Below are 13,175 nucleotides of genomic sequence, written 5' to 3'. Positions count from 1 at the left end.
CTGTGCTCCCCGCAGTCGACGTAATTATGGAACAGCAGACACCGTCTCCCCCTCAGAGAGGTTTAAATGGGTTGAATGAGAGCAGCGGACGAGGTATGCTAAGCTCTATGTTGGAGATGAGAAAGCCTTTGAGGAGCATACAGTATGGCCTCCGCATTTAGACAGGGATTTATTTGAGACACGGTAGACTCTCGATAGGCCTAGTCCTGATCCAACTTCATCCGCAGGTCAGAGGCCTTCAGAAACAGAGAGATTTGAAGGGTCCAACTCTAAGGATTTAAAGAGAGACCCAGCCACAGATACACTCTTATTTGATGTCAACCTGAGGCTTACATTTGTAGATTACAATACGCATGTAAACAAACCCCTGAACCTTTTTTTCTATAGAGACTTAGATTTTTACTAACCCGATCGACTTGAATTGGTTTGAAATCCAATAGGAAATCATTTTTTTCTTTACTTTTCTACCTTTTTGTCACCCTGATCTGGATGGGATGTCACTCTGGAATATTATCAGTCTTTCCTCTTTGTTCTTTCATCATCACTCTATCATTAACACGTCTGAAAAGCAGAGATAACATGCCGTTCCAGGTCATGGTGCGTTATTGAACAAAAGAGAGGAAACCGGTCTGGTGTTCCCAGAGGAAATAGCCACAATCCTCCTCTTCTCTGAACGGTGGCAGACAGATATCTATGAAGTCACGTTATAGAATAAACGGTATAATCCAATTTACTTTTTTAAATCATTTTGATGTAGAAAAGGATAAATGTTAAGTGTGAAAAATGAGTCACATTTTTATCTTTTGGACAAATTTATTTTTGCGCTCTTATAAAAGAAGCAATGGAATAATAACATAAATGATGGTAAGCGGGGGGGCCAGACTGCTTTTGAAGCACCAGCCTCTCATTACAGGTTCATTGAGCTCTGAGGAGCACGGACACGGTCAAGAACCTGGGGACATGATGGGGGAGTCCTGTCACTTCATTTGGATTAATGGACAGTTCATATCTCCTGTCCTTTGTAGGTCTTTAGAGCTAGTGCTAGTTATTGTTTTGGATAGTGACATGAATGATTAAGCTATTGACTTCATAAGGATGTTAAGATGGGTTTAGAAAAAAAATTGGGGGAGGGGGCATTTGTGGCACTATTATGGATAGGACAGAGGCGACAGGAAAGAATAAGGAGCAGAGGGGGATGTGATCAGGAGATGACCCCGAGTCAGGCATACTGAAGAGGCACAATTCAGTAGCGCTGCATTCAGAATTTTCTTTTTCTTTCTTTATTGTCAGTGTACATATTCTCGATTCTTCAGCTTTGTTTATATTTATTATTTTTGTAATTTATTCTTGGCAAAATAGAATTACATTATATTATAAAAACTAATATAATAATTTTATTAAAATAAAAAGACAAATGTGAAGATATATGTAAATAGCGAATAAAATAAAAATAAAAATGAAAATAATGAAATGTTTTTATTATAAATAAAAAAATAACAAGACTTTAAATGCAGAAAAATGTTGATAAATATAGAAATATATTACTAAGACTTTAATTTTCCTATGATATTATTTTCCTATTTATATTATATTATATATTGTATTATATTAATGCTTCGTTGTAATATAATTTTTATAAACCTTATAAAAGACATGTTCTTCAACCTTACTTTCCTGCTAAAGAAATTGACCCTTGAAGATGTAATCGTTCCATCTTGGTGCGGATAATGTTTTCATTCGTCGCTACAAGTACCAAAACTACACGAACTACACTTCAGTACCTGTGGTGATAAGCTTCTTATGAAGTCTCCTCTTTAAACTCTTCTTAACCCCTCTCACTGTCAGGCTCCCTCTTGTTCTCCCTCGCTCCTTTTTCTTTTCCATTATTCCTACGGGTGTTTCATCACGGCTTTCAAGTCCCTCTCATCTCAAACTAAGTTGGTCATTCCCTGTCAGGAATCCATGGAAAAATGCGAGGAAAGGTGATAGTCGCCCGTGGGCAGGGTGGGATTCTGGGTCCTCGGGGTTTTCGGGCATTGTTTAAAGAGACATGCACCAATTAGCAGTGAATGTGGATGGGCTATTAGAGGGATCTTAAATTGGTTTCCCAGGCACAAAGCAAAAGGTCAACACTATTACAGCGGGAATGGATTTATGGAGCTCCCGTGAAACACTCCAAGCACCAAACGACCTGCTGGGTTTTCATCTCAAGTTCGGTTCAGCATGTTTTTGTAAAATAGATCTTATATGTGTTGACTAAGCAGAATCACACTTGTTATGAACAGAAAACAAAGCATAGGAGCGGAGGGGAAGAGAGAGAATGTTTTTCTCTTGTTCAAACAGAGGTGGTTAAAGGATGAAAGAGGAAGAATAAAAGAAGTGCACCTATAGATCACTCCATACAAAGGAAAAAGAAAAAAAGATGTCAGGGCAGAGATAGAGGACGTGAGGCAAAGAGACTTTATTATCTGATACCTGAGAAGTTTGTGTGTGTGTTGTTGGGTGTTGGAGGGAAGTGTGTCTGGGTGGGGACTGTGTTAAAAGTGTAAAATATTTGGTGGCCGTTGTGGCAGGAACAAACAAGTTATTTCCTCGAATGTAACTAGTCAGTAAGAAGAGACGTGGTGATTGGAAATGTAAATAAAACGAAACGATTCTTTTTTTTTGTGATAGTGACATTCTGCGCTATTTTGGTATTGACTCTTACTCACGATTCCATGACAACATTTACACAGAAACTGTGACCATAATATTCATCAGAAACCTCTGTGGACTTCTGTAGAATATAAATATCAAATAACTGGTCACGATTTTCTCATAATAACATGCTGTTGATATAGCTGTCAGGTGTGTATGCAAGATATGGACGGTAACATTTTGAAAGAAGTTTCTTTTGCTCAACAAGGCTAAAATTAATTGATCAAAAACATGCAGTTATTAAAAAAAAAAAAAGGTCTCCAGCCTTATGTCACATGATCCTTCAGAAATCATTCTGGTATGCTGACATGCAGTTGTGATGCTTAATATTGTGGAAACAATTTATATATATATATATAATTTATTTTTATGTAATTTTTTTTTGATGAACCTTTGATGAAAATGCAGCATTTATTTGCAAAAAAATAAATAAAAAATTCACTTTTGACCATTCATCTTGCTGAATAAATGTATATAATCTAAAGAAAATGTAAAAATGATTGATTCCATACTTATACCGCTTCAATATGACAACTCAAATCAGTATATATATAAAGAAAGAAGAAATGAATCAAACTTGCACAAAAGTATTTGCAACTATTTGCTATTTGTTACTTTGGTCGCTACCGAGATGGTCTTTAGAAAACGAATGGCCTATATTATAGCATATTATAAATGAATAGCATATAATAGCAAATATCATATTATAATTGTTACAGTATTCATGAAATCTGTTCATTTTATATCATCGAAACAAAATGCAATTTTAAACATATGATACTATACGGCCCTATCTATGGGGTAATCAGTCAGCAGAGACAGACAAAGAGTGTGGGCAGTGATTATTCTTGTGTCTTTGTCTGCGCTCTCTCAATTATACTAACAAGAGTAGATTGTGCACATGCAAAATTACAGATTCCATCTGAGGGAACAATGGAGCATTTCTAATCCATCCAGTCTCTCCTGTGCTCGCCGGCTCTCTTTCTGTCTGTCTGGGAGTGCATTTAAAAGCCCCGTAGTCTTCCTCAACTCAGTGAAGCAGTGCTGGGCTTTGGGGAGGTTTTAAACCTTGCTCTTTGCCCCAGGCCTTAAAGACAAGCAGCAGAAACAAAAAGACTAAGTACTGGACTAATGGGAGCAGGTTTAGGGAACGAGAATAATGCATTTGTGTTTGTTTCCCCCTCTCTTACAGCAGTCATCACTCGTTGCTTTTCTTTGTCTAGTGAGCTTCTTCTCTTCATTTTTAATGTCTAATCAGAGCCTCCCAGTGCTTATATTTATATTATAATATCTGACTGAATTAGGTTTGGTGACTTAGACTTTATTTGAGAGTGCAGTTTTGCCGTATTTGTTCTCAAGCAGGCTCGTCTGTGCTTTAATAATTTATAATGTGATAAATGGAGACATTTCAGATGATTATATTTCAGTAATGATATATTTTGTGACTCGTCGCTCCACTCTTGAATTTTGTTTCAAAGAGCGTTATTCGTTTCACACCCACTTATACCTTCCTACCATCTGTTCACTCAGTTTTGAGAGCTAGATGAAGCTTACTGTGCACTACTATAAGTGTTTTATTAGCTGTCATATTCTTCAGAAAGGTTGAAAGTGTTTTGTGTCACCTGTAGGACTGTATTATTCTAAAGTACCCGGAGAAAGCTAAAGACCACCTGAAGAAAGTAAAGCTGTGATAACATGATTTTTTTAACAGTCGACTCGTGCTGGTGATCTACTCTACAGCCTTTCTTTCTCCTCAAACAAAAGAGTATCCGAGGGAGGGAGCGGGATGTTCGGTAGAGTCAGTCCGTTTCATTATTCCATTACAATACACTCCCTCCTCACGGCCAAACATTAGCTTTACGCTCATCTGCAGAGAGGACGGGGGGAGAAAACATTCATCAAAGAGTGGGACGGGGAGGAATGAAAGAGGATGACAGAAAGAAATGTGACATATGAAAGAGGGAATGACAGATTAGGAAAGAAAAAAAGAGAGTAAGGGGAATAACAGTTTGAGAAAGAAAGAAAGAATGAAAGGAAGAGAACGCAAAATGAAAAAGTAGAACAAATGGTAGATAACCTAAATGAAAAAAAAAAAAAGATAATAAAGATATAAAAAAGATGCATAGATAGATAGATAGATAGACCGACAGAAACAACACAATATAATATATGGAACATATGGTAGATAAACTAAATGTAATAAATAAATAATTAAAAATGAAAGAAAGAGAAAGAAAGAATAAATGATAGATAACATAAAAAATAAAGATGTAAATAAGATGGATATAAATAATATATAAAAAATATATAAAAAGATGGATAGATAAATACATAAATACATACAAGAAAGAAAGAAAGAAAGAAAGAAATGTAAAAAGCATAAATAGATAGAAGTGGAAAAACAAACTAACACAAAATGAAAAAGTGAAATAAATGGAAGATCACCTGAATAAAATGAAAGAAAAAATGAACAAAAAGGATAAATAGACAGATAGATAGATCTGTTTGTAGTATTTTGTAGAAGTATATTGGTGTGGAAGTTGAAGTGGGATCAGAGAGAGTGAGGTGTGTGTGTGTGTGTGTGTGCGTGTGTGTGTGCTTTAATAACGCAGCTCAGGCTAGCACATCCTTCACAGTGAGGGAAGTGAAGTGGAGGAGGTGTCCTCCTAAGTGCCCGTGATTAAAGTTTCACAGTGAGACACTGCAAAGCCCAGCAGGCTATTCCACCACCACACACCCTTCCTCCATCCTCTCCACCTGCCTCCACCCTGCAGGAGACGTCCGGCTCCCAGACAACAAAACATCTAGCGCCTTCACAAACAACAACATATATCAGCATCTTATCCCGTGTTTTTGACTTTACGTAGCAATCATCACATTGTGTTTGCGCTAGCAGAGGGTCTGTTGTCGTCACGCTGAGATTTCTCACACATTATTACCGCTGAATCCCAGCGTCTCGTAGGTGAGGAGGAGGAGGAGGGGGAGAGAGTGGGCAGCGGGTCACTCGGTTCATTCGCTGACTCACGTTTGCCGCTCTGCTCATCGGGATCACGCTTTCTCTCATCGATTTTCACTAACCTTTTGGTTATGACTGCACTGACATTTTAACTGTAGATCCCAGCTGAGATATTCCATCTGGAGTATGTTTTCGAAGACGAGGATGTGATATTTAATGGAATCAGATCAGATGGTAATAGATATGTGTTTGATTAGTGCACATATGCTTATATACCATCACAGCCCACATTAAAAGGGGAAACAGACAGTGGAAAGGCAAGTTGGCGGCCATTATGAGCAGCCTTTTCCATTTAAATGCAGCTTTGATTTTTCCAGAATGACTGAAATCTACAAAGAAAAAATGCATGAATGGCACACAAATGTCACTGCAATATCATGATTACAAATTTTCTTCACGCAGCAGTTTCCAAATTGAAGGCATTTCAATAAGAAAATATAGATACAATAGATACAGCATCTAAAACTTGATAAGTTAATAAACAGTGACAGAATACACATAACAGTTGTCTTTACAGTACCTGCATGAATTATTTGTGATTAATCACCTTCAACATTAAAGTTTAAGTTTACATATTGTATTTGAACTGTGTGTATTTATTATGTATATGTATATATATATATATATATATATATATATATATATATATATATATATATATATATATATATATATATATATATATATATATATATATATGTATATATATATATATGTGTGTGTGTGTAAATTGAGGAAAAATATGTTACATTGATATATAGAACTATAAATATAGAAATTTTTGAAAATATATACATATATGTGGGTGTGTGCATGTATTAAATAAGGCTGGCAGGATAGCAGATTTACATAATGCATGCAACTCTAAGAATAGCATGAAATGGGAACTCAAAGCTATTGCAAAACCGATTAACCTTCTTTCATAACTGAAGATGTTTTTTTCCATAGCAAAGTTTCACATCACACTTGAATCACTAATATAAAAGCTTAAATATGTGGAGGACAAATCTAATGGTTGTAGCATAAAGGAAAGGGCATAGATCCGAAAGAGGAGCAGGGAGGCCAGAGCTGCAAAAATAAGCGAACTACGGTGAAAAATGGGGTCAACTCTAGTTTATGTAACTCTACAGCAAGGTTGAGTATACTGCAGTGCAGTACTGAGTTTTTCTACCGCTACTCTCACATACAAAAACAAACATACAACAGCCAGCTGCCGTCCTGAGGATAGAAATCGTCAGATGGGTCTCTGTCTCTCTCACTTTATCGGCCTTAAGGTCTTGTTGACCCTTACTGCTGAAGCTGGATGTGATCCAGAGACATACACGCTGACCCCAACAAACAGTGCTTCTGTTTTACACACAGTTTGAATCACAAACCCTCTGGCAGCATTTGTGTGGTTTTTGTGCATGTAAACCTGTCAGCAAAATGCTAGAGTGTCACCAATGTGGTCTGAGGTGGTCCAAGTCAAAAGAGTCCTCTTCAAGTTTCTATGGCCTGAATATGTCTTTCTATACAAGTTTAAATAGATCCAATGTGCTGTAATAACTGGAAATTTTATTTCTGTTTCCTGGTTAGTGGAACAGTGACCGTGTCATTTTGAGGCTAATCCGTAAAGTGTGCTTCGAGTGTGTAGTCTGAACTATCTTCTCATATTTATACCTGCTGCAGTATGGAGATGAGGTTTTCTCTCTGCTCTTCTCTCTGGATTAGAAGAAATTAGGTCAGATTGGCATTGAAGAACATATAACTGGGTTTAGCTTTAAGACTCATGCTGGGTAGCCATAATTACTCTATTGTTGGCTTCTTAAGGAACTGAGACGAATTTCAGAAAATTCTTGCTCTTGTTCAGCAGGGAGGGTGTGAGAAGTATTGTTGTACAAGTCTTGTGCGTGTTTTTGTGACCGCACCTTGGAACAGGTGAGCTGTCATGTTCTCATATGTGTCTTGCAATCCACCCTTTGCATACTTAGAAACCCAAAACCTTATTTATGAACAGCAATCCAAACTATCCTTGTGTCTAGACTTAATCTTTCACTGTTCCTTTGTTTCTTTTCCAGGGAAAACTGCCTTAGGACTGATCAGGTCCATGAGGTCAATAAATAGGAACATGCCTGTCTGGAAATGCATCTGATACACTGCTTCTGCCTCAGGTACTACTGCCTATCATATATACTTAATATCATATACTAACACAATGGAATTCTGGTTTTGAGCTGCCTTGTTGCCGACTGCAGCAATCGAGTTCATTAGCATGTTGCTAATTTAATTATATAATATTCTAAACTGCCTAAGAAATGCAAAGTAGTCTTCAATATTGGTCAAAATGATGCAATTTAATTACTACTTTCAGTAACATAATTTGGATAAAACGTAACTGAATCAAGTAATTATTTATAATCAGTGTTTCTCTCACCTAGCCTAGAATCTGGAATTCTTTTTTTCCTAAACTCATCACAATGGGAATTAGAATGAGAACATTATGGGATTGGCTGTTATTGCTTGTGCAAACTAGGTGTCGTGAGCAATTACGAAGAAGGATGATTAACTTACCTTCTGGGACAGCCTTCATGTCTGGAGTGTGCCTACAAACTGCTTCTATAAGTTTTGGAACAGAGCAAATATCTCTCATGACTAATTTTTTCAATCCAAAATGATTTAATAAAAATAATCCTAGAGACTGTACAGAATGGATTTCTATACGATTTCCTGTTTCTTTCATAGAACTAATTTGCCTGAATTTTACTGTAATTGAACCATTCCAAAAATTTCAAGAAGTTATATCTGAAATACACAAATGGTGAACTCTCTAATGAAGGTCATTGAAAAATTCCTCTGATGTTCCCACCATGGTGGGTTAAGAGGTTTCACATCTCACTCCTTCGCTCACTCTTTCTCTCTCTCGCTTTGTGTCTTTGTGTGCGTCAGAGATATTTCTGGCATTAGGCTCTGGTCACATGCTATTCAGCTCTCACTTTTAAAAATGGTGAGACTGAATTTCTCTTCTGTAGGTAGATCATCTTTTATTCTGTCGCTTTGTGTTCCTGCACTGTAAAAACACTTACCCCCTTATATGGACTTAGCAGGTATATTGCTTTGGAGCTGCAATGAGTTTTATATGGTCTCTAAAGTATCTCTGCAAGAATGTAGTGTTTGCTGGTCTGTCGGGTTTGAGAGCCCAAAAAACATGCAAAACTATTTTTTAAATGGCAAGCAGGCACGTACAGACAAGACATCTTGCTAGTGATTAGTAGGTCTTCATCTGTATAGGCAGTGACATGTCCTATATCTAACCCATGTTGTGTCTTCCACAGACGTTAAACAATGGGAAACATAGAAAGCCAAAATGGTGACCACGCCTACAACAGTGAGGGGCAGGGCCACCTCTCACGAAAACACATGACCCGATCACTTCGTATATCTAACAAGCAGTCTCGACGATCACGTCATGCCTCGTCCAGCAAGGCTGAACACCGCAACTCTGAGACCAGCACAAAATCCAGCAGCACCCCTTCCATCCCACAATCCCTCAGTGAAAATGGACTGGAACCCTTCAATGAGAAGAATGCTTTGGAGGGCTACGGAGGCACCGTTTGGGTGGACCGGATGGCCATGAACTTGCGGCCAATGTCCTTCCATGACAACATAGGAGATCCCACCACCACTCCAGGCTCTGAAGACGGAGTGGAGTTGGACACATTGGTGGCAGACAATTGTGATGATGAAGGACTTTTCACTGGTGAGAACACATACCTACAGAGGACCAGAGACGGCCCTCGAGAAGGTGGAAGCTTTAAGAAGAAGCGTTCCAAATCTGCTGACATGTGGAGAGAGGATTCCATGGAGTTTTCCTTGTCAGATCTAAGCCAAGAGCATCTGACAAGCACAGAGGAGATTATAGGGACAAATGAGATCAAAGACAAAGGCTTCACCAACTGTGGAGGACGCCGTCGCACCTCCAGCCCGCGGACACTCGAGACTCACTCAGGAGAGAGAGCCAACTCTTTAGACGAGCTTTGCACGCAGAGGCTACCTCCTCTTCGTGGCTCCCACCATCTCTATAATGGTCACAATCCCGAGAGGATGGAGGGGGGTGTAATGAACGGTGAGATCTTGTCTCCTGCTGAGGAGGAAGGGAATGGATATGGAGCGTACACTCTACCTTGTCGTCGTTCTCACTGCTTGTCGGAAGGACTGTCCAATCACCAGACTACCATCTGCTCACGTATGCAGGGACGGCGGGCGCAAACAACACATGTGAGTTATGCCTCTGACTCATGTTTTTTCCAAGTCATCTGAAAATATAGACAGGCAGTATCTCCAGATTATTATGAATCATGTTTCATAACTCCACTTTGTCTACTTCCAAACTTCTCAACTTCTATCATTCCTTTATAGTAGAATCTAGTTGGGAGCTTAAAGTAGTTGACCCAAGAAATGGATAAAGAGCAATTACCTAATAGGATTCTTTTAAGGAAATTCGGCAAAACTTTCTATGAAGCCTGTATTTATAATACATTATAAGGGTATTCTTAAGTGTAATATAATATATTGTAACTTAAGTGGATGAATCATGTTCATTGTGTGTTATAAATGACCATACTCATAAAAGCTATAACCACATATAAGTAAATATTGTAACACAATAAAACGGTTGATACAACATATGATACAACATATTATAAAGTTATTTAAAATGCATTATGCATTCATTATAATGCCATAAGAATATCGTTGTATTGTATTATAAATACAGGCTTCATAGAAAGTGTTACCAGAAATTCTTTTAGTTTTGAATCTCCTCTACTTTTAGCTGTAGTGAAAATGTGAAAGATACATCCCTTTAGGGTCTTTAAATCCAAATTCAGATAGCTTTTAACTTTCATGTTTGTGCATATTTGATGTGATGTGAACTGTCTGTGGTTGTCAAAGAGCTTCTGACTTTGAAAGGTCTCAGGGGACAATAGAAATGTTCCCTGAGTCATGTTCATGCTTTTGACAGCTACTTTGGACACCTGCTCAAGGCTCTTAATGTTTTTGAAACACAATATTTCACATGATCTACCTGCGAGGAACTTCAGTGTTTCTGTGTTGTTGGCAAAGGGAAGCTGCAGTTTCTTGCCTTCCTCTTTCTGTTCCTCTTTCATGCCCAGGTAAACAAGTTGAGAATAAGTACAGATCAGTCTCTTTCTTTGTGTCTGTCAAAAGAGGAAAGAAAAAGAGCCATTTAGCTGCTTAATGGAAGTTAGTTTGCATTACAATTTTTATCAAATGTCAAACTTTTGTTTAGATTAAAATTCTAAAAAGGAATTCTTGTTTAGAGGATGTAGCTGCAACTATAGAGGGAGTGACACCTTTTGTCTCCAGTGACATATTTTGTTTGTGTGAAGGACATCACGGCCGGTGAGGGCAGCGAATATGGAGACAGCGGTATTGACGGTGGCGCGGCTGAAGTCGAGCATTCCTCACGCCGTTGCAAGGCCATGTCTGCGTCCTTCTCCGTCTACTCTACTGCTAGCGGAAGCATCTTCGCAGGAAGCGACAGCGGCAGTAGCAGCGGAGGTGGAGGAGACCGGCAACCGGGTGGAGATCAAGGCGTATACGAGAACTTCCGTCAGGAACTGGACTTGAACTCCCGACAGACGTGGGATTGCCTCGAGGAGGCCGGTTCAGCTGCTAGCGATGAGAGGAGCAGTGGAACGCTAAGCTCTATTTACCCCTCAGACATTCTGCTTAGCACGGCGCAGGGCACTGTGCGGAAGGCCGGCCTGCTGTCTGTGAAGAACTTCCTGGTGCACAAAAAGAATAAGAGGGTGGAGCCAGCAGCAAAAAGGAAATGGAAACAGTACTGGGTGTCACTCAAAGGTTTGGAATACCATATTGAACTCTTACTATTTCTGCTTTATCCATAAAGTCTTAGCTGTTACTCAAAAAAACATGTGTATATAATGAGTATATTGTGAATGGCCTGATTGGCCTCTTACATTTAAACAGTAAACAGCAAAGCAGACTTTACTGGGTATTCCGTCCCACATTTCAACGCATTTTACTCCTTGACCCCATGCCAGTTACAAAATATCATTCACCAGCTATTTCACATCAAGGTAATAATATCAAACCCTAATACATTTATTTTAAAATAAATACATTTATTTTATTTTTGATTAAGGCGGTTTGATGTTTGTAACCTTGCCATGACATAAGTCACAATCTAATTTCATGCCCTGGGCCATTTCTTGCTGCAGTTGTTAATGTAAAACGTCTGAGACATTACAGGTTACCAAAACCTTGTCATCAAACTTTCATATATTTACTGGTGTATCCTGAAACTTGTTTTACGTTATATTCTGATCTTCTGTCTCATTTTATCCTCCAAGGATGCACTCTGTTTTTTTTCCAAACGGATGGACGTTCAGGGATCGACCACAACAGCATCCACAAACATGCGGTCTGGGTGGAGAACAGCATTGTTCAGGCTGTCCCAGAACATCCCAAGAAAGACTTTGTGTTTTGTCTGAGCAATGCGCTAGGTGATGCCTTCCTTTTCCAGGTAAGATGGTCTGAAACTCAAAAGATTAAAAAAACTATAGTTACTGATATGAACTTGAATTCTTCAGGGTAGCATTTGAAACCATTGTTGATGTTTCTGTCCCTACATTTATGACAACCTGAAAGCAGTTGATTCATAGTATTGTCACACACCAATTCTCATGGTCCACCATATCATTCAAAACGGCTGAACAGTGTTTCTGTGTGTCTGTGTGACATTTTATTACAACTGACAACATTGTGCTTACCAGGTGACATTCTTAAAGGTTAACGTGTCAGGCCCAACAATCAAATCTATGTGATTGTCATATGGTTAAAAGTATACTGTTTTTTTTTTTTCAGAATCTCTGAAAGAAGAAATGGGCTCTATGTTGATTATATATATATTGATATATATTGACTTTTGTTTTGTTCATTGTGAACAAAATTTAAACAAATAAAAGTTCTGTTTCTTTTTAGACATCAAGTCAAACAGAGCTGGAAAACTGGATAACCGCCATCCACTCGGCCTGCGCCGCAGCCGTCGCCCGTCAGCACCACCGCGAGGACACGGAACGCCTGCTGCGCTCTGAGATCAAGAAGCTTGAACAAAAGATCGACATGGATGAGAAAATGAAGAAGATGGGCGAAATGCAGCTCTCTGCCGTCACTGATGGGAAGAAGAGGAAGACTATCCTAGAGCAGGTATGGACGCGTATGCATTTCTGATTTTTTTAAGATTTTAAATTGTGCTCATTATTGGAGAGTCAGTGGCATCTAGAATTATGTTTAGTTACTGGTGAAATTGGTCAGACAAACAGACATTTCCACAAAAAGATCATTGGTTGAGCTAATTAAAAACAACAACAAAAAATCTATAAATAAAGCAGGCTTCTTTTGTAGGACTTTTAACAGATTTCAATTTCAAATCTGATGC

General features: G+C 38.5%; 1 protein-coding gene across 5 annotated transcripts in view; it reads left to right on the top strand.

Annotated features, from left to right (window-relative positions):
• tiam1a (TIAM Rac1 associated GEF 1a) overlaps positions 1 to 13,175 on the top strand; it is a 56,256-nt gene that overhangs the window by 19,713 nt on the left and 23,368 nt on the right. For all 5 annotated transcript variants that reach the window (XM_043250664.1, XM_043250665.1, XM_043250666.1 and 2 more), the window contains exons 2-6: positions 7,771 to 7,863; positions 9,025 to 9,967; positions 11,101 to 11,575; positions 12,088 to 12,260; positions 12,719 to 12,943. In XM_043250664.1, coding sequence (XP_043106599.1) covers positions 9,035 to 9,967; positions 11,101 to 11,575; positions 12,088 to 12,260; positions 12,719 to 12,943 — 1,806 coding nt within the window. In that variant the 5' untranslated portion in view covers positions 7,771 to 7,863; positions 9,025 to 9,034. The remainder of the gene's footprint in view (positions 1 to 7,770; positions 7,864 to 9,024; positions 9,968 to 11,100; positions 11,576 to 12,087; positions 12,261 to 12,718; positions 12,944 to 13,175) is intronic.

The sequence above is a fragment of the Puntigrus tetrazona genome, chromosome 10 (assembly GCF_018831695.1).
Source record: "Puntigrus tetrazona isolate hp1 chromosome 10, ASM1883169v1, whole genome shotgun sequence".
NCBI lineage: Eukaryota > Metazoa > Chordata > Actinopteri > Cypriniformes > Cyprinidae > Puntigrus > Puntigrus tetrazona.
Note: the sequence above shows the minus strand (reverse complement) of the source record. Positions and strands in the feature narration are given on the sequence as shown.